Source organism: Hibiscus syriacus, unplaced genomic scaffold, assembly GCF_006381635.1.
Source record: "Hibiscus syriacus cultivar Baekdansim isolate YM2019G1 unplaced genomic scaffold, ASM638163v2 tig00110429_pilon, whole genome shotgun sequence".
NCBI lineage: Eukaryota > Viridiplantae > Streptophyta > Magnoliopsida > Malvales > Malvaceae > Hibiscus > Hibiscus syriacus.
This window is the reverse complement of record NW_024062733.1, coordinates 8,326,348-8,332,882: the sequence shown is the minus strand read 5'-3', so window position 1 is coordinate 8,332,882 and position 6,535 is coordinate 8,326,348. Positions and strand designations below refer to the sequence as shown.

At 31.4% G+C, this 6,535-nt stretch overlaps 1 protein-coding gene across 1 annotated transcript; it reads right to left on the bottom strand.

The window, feature by feature from the left end:
* Positions 1 to 972: 972 nt before the first annotated feature.
* LOC120124914 (expansin-A15-like) lies at positions 973 to 2,016 on the bottom strand. Its single transcript, XM_039143472.1, has 3 exons — positions 1,777 to 2,016; positions 1,393 to 1,705; positions 973 to 1,294 (listed from the first exon to the last, which is right to left on the bottom strand). The coding sequence occupies exons 1-3, from the start codon at positions 1,901 to 1,903 to the stop codon at positions 988 to 990; spliced, it is 747 nt and encodes a 248-aa protein (XP_038999403.1). The 5' UTR covers positions 1,904 to 2,016; the 3' UTR covers positions 973 to 987.
* Positions 2,017 to 6,535: the final 4,519 nt, after the last annotated feature.

Sequence of the window (6,535 nt, the reverse complement as noted above, 5' to 3'; positions counted from 1 at the left end):
ATTCTTGTGTGAAGAGGAGACTCGAGGATAGTCTTTATTGTTGCAACAACGGTTGACGGTGTCAGATTGAATTCACGAGATATCTCATGGATTCTGTCCAAAATCGAGATGTGGACGAGGATGGTCCTGCCATTGAAAGGGAGAAACGATGGTGAAATTTCGATAGGGGGTGAGCACTCTGTCGAAGATGAAGAGTGGCACCGACGAATTGGGGTATCCTACTATTGTCATTTCATTTAAGAATGTTTCATTTTTTTTTATCAAATTAATAAAATTCATATCAATTTTTTTTTTTGAATTAATTCGATTTATAATTAGATTAATTAAATACATAAAGAATGAAAGTTAAATAAATTATCATATTAATAATTCTATTAACAATGATCAAACGATGAATTGATTGAAATTAAGTTAGAATATGATAATTTATTTGATATCATTTATTTAATAGCCAGAATAAAATCAGTTTTTATTTTTTATTTAACTTGATATTTAATCTATTAATCGATTAAAATTTATAGAGTATAATTTAATTAGTTTCTATGAAAAACGGAATCATAATATGATAAATCGAAGTAGGTTTTTGCATTTCGAGTGGCAATACAAGGAGGTAATTAGCCAGCAAAACCTAATCAAAGCCAAAACAATGCTTCTTCTCAACGTCCCTTTGGTGGAAAAAAGGACCAAATAGGTTGGCGGGTGATAAAAGTCCACCTCTGCCATTTCCTCCTGCATTCACAAACAACGCAAGGAAAACGGTCCTTACAATACCTCTAAAAAAAGGGTACCATGACTTACCTAGGACACCTACCCCAAAATAAAATAAAACCCAAAATGATAAAAGGGCTATCTTAAAATAAGCCCTTTCACATTCCCGGCCCAATAGTCCCATTATAAGACACCATACTAGGTATGCTAATAGTCAAGCTAATTAATACCACTACGAATTTAGTAATTGAAGAAATTGAGACCATATAGTGTGTTCCTCTAGTGGAATTGGGCGCCAGTGAAGGTCTGCCCAAACGACCAGCCAGGTGGGGCAACATTGTAGGACACCACAGTACGACCATCACTTGTTGTGACCTTGAATGAGAGGCTTTGGCCGTTGAGGTAACTGTTGCTTTGCCAGTTCTGTCCCCAGTTCCTAGACATGGGCCGCCAACCGGTCCTGGAGCCCTTGATGGCCACCGAGTGTACATCACCTGCACCTCCAACGTTGGTGATGAGGACAAGGTTGAAGTAGGAGTGACCATTGATTGTGAACCTGATACCTCCCTTTCTTCCGCATGCTACCCTACAAATTCAAAATCCCAACAAAAAGAGTAAAAACAAAAGTATTTACTGGAGGAAAGGGTAAAAAAAAGTGACAAATTGTATGTAATTTTGCCACACCTTCTGTAAGCAATAGGCACAATTCCGGCCCTGTATTGAGCAATGTGTTGGAAAACAGGCTGAGAAAGATCAAAGTGGTGCAGTGGAGGGTTGCACCAGCCGCCGGCGTTATTAGGGAGAGCATTGTTGGGAGGGCAAAAATTGGTGGCGGTGACCATAATGGAGCCAGGCAAGCACCACTTGCCATCGTTCACACACTTAATCTCAAAGCACGACCCACAGCTCAGCCCATTGTTGAACAGAGCAGTGCTCAAAGCCGCAGTATTCGTCCCATAACCCTGGCTATACAGGTTTCCGTAACCACAAGCTCCACCTGCAAAACCAAAAAACACGGTCACCCTTGTGCGGTTGCACAACAGAAAGTCGCTTCATTTGGTTCCATACCCATCGTCCCGGAAGCATCACTCCCGCCGTAGAAGGTTGCATGTGCATTAGTCCAACCACCACCATGTCCACGAACAGCTGACACCATTGCAAGAAAACACAACAAGAAGACCTTAGCAAAAGCCATTTTCCTGCAAACACACACGTTAAAAACTTGGTTGAAGCTTCCATGTAAAAACCATAAGCTAAAATTGGAAACATTTGTGAAAAGGTATAAGAAGATTACTTGGAGGAAGAAAATGAGATGAGCGAAGGAAATGGGAAAAGGGTGGGGGGATTTATAGCGAAGTTTAGGGCAGAAGACTATTAAGGCCACGGTTACCAGATACAACTAAAACTAACTACCACTTTTGGGGCATTGGGGACCAGACCCAAATTGTTATATTTTTTTCGGGGAAATAAAAAAATATTTTATACATACAAAAAGAAAAGGTGGAGTATGTGTATGCAGAGGCACATGGGGGAGCTGCTTTTGTGGCTTGAAAAGTAGAAACCGCGTGGTTTTGTAGCTTTCTGAGTAGGAAATTGCCTTAAAAATATAAGTAGGGACATTGTTGCTTTTACCCGGTAAATATACCCTTCTTTTCTTTCAAATCTCTCTCTGCCCTCTAAGCCAGTAATCCTCGTGTTTAAAAAGCATTTTTCCTATCATAAATGTTGAGGGTAAAACTAAAACATATTGTAAATTTAGATAAAAATTCACATTTAAATATTAAAGATAACGTTTACTTCAAAGGGTAATTACAAACTTCAAGTATAAATAACAAAATAAACAATCTCTATCCTCCTTTGTACAATTTATTGATTAAATGTATTATATTTTCGTTTGCTCAATTCAAGTACAAGTGTTCTTTTTCCCTCCTGGTTCCAATGTTTTGCTTTGACTAATTCAGACTGACACCTGATTTTGGTGGGTGAGTCTCCCGATAGGGATTTTCTGCATACATAATGACTCAAACTCGAGGCTTTGCTTCAACGATATTAAACTACTTATCACTTGAACAAACCCTATTGATAACTGTAACTGTTTTTTAATTGATACAACCAACACATGATGCTTCGTTTGTTAAATATCTACTTTCAACAGACTTTCAACTTTAGTTTTGGGTATTGATGATACTGATTCGTAGTGATGTTTGTTCGATTGAATCGAATTGAGTTGAGTTAAAAAATTTAAATTAATTGAATGGGTGAGTCCTAATTTTAGATTTGAATTTTATTTGAATTTTTTGGAGTTGGGTTATTAAATATTTATCAAATTTAATCATAAATATTTAAAATCTTATTATACATAATGGTTTATTTTATCGACTTTCTTTAATAATATAAGATATATTTATTCATATTCTTTTTCACATCACAATGTTATTTAATAAATCAATTATTCTCTGAAATTATAAAACATATTTATAATTTTATTTTTTTAAAGAATGTATTTTTGAAAGAAAATGTTGATGGGAGTTGGGAGTATAATGATATCGATGAATTGATGAAAAGAAAAAAATAAAAAAATAGTAAAAAACTAAAATTGAACAAAATATAAAGTTGATGGAATAAATTACAAAATGAGTACATTTATTGTTAATGATAAGAATTGAAGTTACATAAATATTCTATAGCCGTAAAGGCACACATGATTCAAACATGATAAAAATAAATAAACTTAAAATGAATGATAAATTAGGGGTAGGAAGAATTAGAGGTAAATATTTGATCGAATCAAATTTAAATTTTTTGAATTAATGGGTTGATGAATAATATTTTATCATTCATATCTTATTATAAAATATTTTAAATAAATGTATAAAATTTGAACCAAATCAACTTTTTAAATCACATCAAATTTTGCTTACCTTTACTAGGTAGTAATATAATATCATTCATTACCAAAATAAAATGAATTCAATTCAATAGTTATGGCTGCGTCTTGTTTTGGTATACCAATGTAATTATGTAAGCATATTTACACACTCCAAATTGTATTCCACCTGACCCATTCTTTCTTTCATTCATCACTAGTAGAGATGCATAGAAGTCGGATTTCAATTCGATCCGGATCGGATAAAAACTAATCCGGTTTTTTCTCCCAACCCAAAAACCGGTTCGGATCCTAACCGGTTTGGAGGGTCGGATGGTATAACCGGTGTAACCGGTTTCGGTTTGCAAAAAACCGGTTTTAAAAAAAAAACCGAATTTTTTCGGATAAAAATTCAGTTTTTTAAAAAAACCGGTTTTTTATCCGGATAAAAAACCGGTTTTTTATCCGGTTTGAAAAAAAACCGGTTTTTAATCCGGTAAAAAAACCGGTCGTTCAATTTTTTCCCAAACCGGTTATATTATCCGGTTTTTAAATATCCGATCCGGTTTAAAAAAAAAATCGGTTTTTCCAAAATCCGGTTTCGGATATTTTTTACCCAAAATCAGATATTCGAATTTTTTGTGCACCTCTAATCACTACTATCAAATTCTCTCCTCCTACGCTCCAAAATTACCCTCCAATTCCACGTCCAAATTTCACTCCTTTTATTAAGGCTTAGTCACCCATTTATCCTCCAAGATCATTAATTTTTAACGAAGGTGATGAGACCACTATTTATAGAGAGAGGATTGGGATCGATTATTTGTCCCCTCAAATACTCAAATACAGTGGGTGATTTTAAAAATATTTTTGGTTTAAGAGTTTTTTTATTTATGTAATAGATTCAATCTATTATTTTCATCTTTATAGTATTTTCGTATCAATTTAGTGTAAACATAAACTATAAACCCAAAACTTAACTTAAAACTTTAAATCTTAGACCCTAACTTAAAACCCTAAACAATAGTAAATGTTTTAAACAATGATGCAATTAAACAACTTCGATAGTTAAATAGAAGCGAAAATGATAAAGTAGGCATACAGGGAAAAAAGTAACCATTAAAACAATATTTTTTAGGGTGTATACACATATATTGAGAATATAAAATTGTTATATGAAATGGACACAAACAAAATTTTAGAATGGACATCTTTAATAATATAAATAACTATAGAAGAAAATTTGGATTTTAGGATGAGCACATGCTCACCCTCTGCACTCTTGAAATTTTAAATTTAATATATATTTTAGATATTTTTTTATATTTTCAATTGATAATATATTTTTGACTCTATAATTTTATATATTCGTCTCCTAAAATAAGATCATGCATTCGTCCCTACCCCTACCACTCGTTACATTGGATAATGAGATTTTAGTTAATGCTCTATATGATGTGATTGTGAAATATTTTGTTTATCAATTAGGGTTTATTTAAGCGGTAAACAGTTTGATATCGTTTAAGTAAAGTCTTAGATTTGAGTTTTTATGTATGCATAAAATCCCACTAGTAAACTCACTCACCAAATCCAGATGTACAACTTGGGTCGGTCCAAATTAGTCAAAACAAATCCTTGAAACTTGAGGGTAACAAAAAAATATTTTGTTTAGAATTTTATTAACTAGTTGATAACATATATACTTTGTAGACATAGTTAACCAAACTTAAGAAAGGTTGAAAGAATAAGTTTTTCTTTTATCATTAAATAATTTGATGGGTTAAAAAAATTAATTATATCATTTTTAATAAAATTTAAAATATGATAATAAAACCATATCACTTATTTTTGTTAACAAAAAGTAGGCTTTGACTAGAGTATCGATAATCTCTAGGGTTAAGTTGAAAAGCAGTGAACCAATTTAAAATTATGATATTAATTCCAATAGTTTTAAGTGTAGATTACTTGTTTTAAAACATGATTAATAATGAGAAGGCAATGGGTCAAAAGGGTATTAGGGCTTAGCTGCCCCGTCTGAATAAAGGAAGTAGGCGTGGCAATGTTTTGTTTAGCTCAAACTTCAAGTCAAGCTCGCGCTGCCAACCAAGCTACACCCATTCGGCGCCACTCTCGAGATTCATAGTCAAACTTCAACCCACACATCTACCCATAAAAGTCAATTTTCCCCAACAGTCACTCTAATCAATTTTTTTTTACCTGTCAGACACAATTTCATCTTTATTTATCAATTTAACACCTTTGACAGGAAGACACAACTCATACACCGTATTTTGGTGGACATATAAAAAATCGAATGTTAATTTTGTAAATATTTTTAAATTAATGCAAAATATATAATTAATTTCTATGAGGATGATATTTATTTAAAAACACAAACTTTATTCATTTATTTTTTTTGTGTGCATAAAAAATTTCCTACATTAAAATTTTTAAATATTCTTTTGTAAATTTTATAACTCGATAAATTTTAATTTTTATATGAAATTATACAATACATATAATCTAGTGTAAGAAAACTTTGAGTGTAAGTAATTTAAAATATGAATAATTTTATAAAAATTTTATAATTAGTATTTATTTTACAAAATGATGATGATGATAAGAAATATTTTATAATTTTAAAAATTATAAATTTCATATATTTTTTTAAAAATTATTTAATTTAAAAATTAATTGTTTAAAAATATAAAAAATATGAAAATAAACTTTTAATTACAATTGAGAAATCAAATAAATTATTATTCATTAATTATTATTTTTAATAATAATTAATAATATTTATTCATTTTTAATTACAATTGAGGAATCAAAGAAGCTTGAAAATAAAAGTCTGTATATAGAAAATATAAATTACTACCACATACTTCTACGAGATAATAAATGAGCAGTAACGTATGAGGTTTGTGCAACCTGTTAAACTTAGCAAATTTTAGTGGAATT

Bases quoted from the DNA above. Each gene is read 5' to 3' on its own strand.
- LOC120124914 (XM_039143472.1), bottom strand. From the start codon at position 1,903: ATGGCTTTTGCTAAGGTCTTCTTGTTGTGTTTTCTTGCAATGGTGTCA. The intron at 1,706-1,776 runs GTATGGAACCAA...TTGGTTTTGCAG, and splicing joins TGATGCTTCCGGGACGATGG to GTGGAGCTTGTGGTTACGGA. The intron at 1,295-1,392 runs GTGTGGCAAAAT...TTGAATTTGTAG, and splicing joins GTGCCTATTGCTTACAGAAG to GGTAGCATGCGGAAGAAAGG.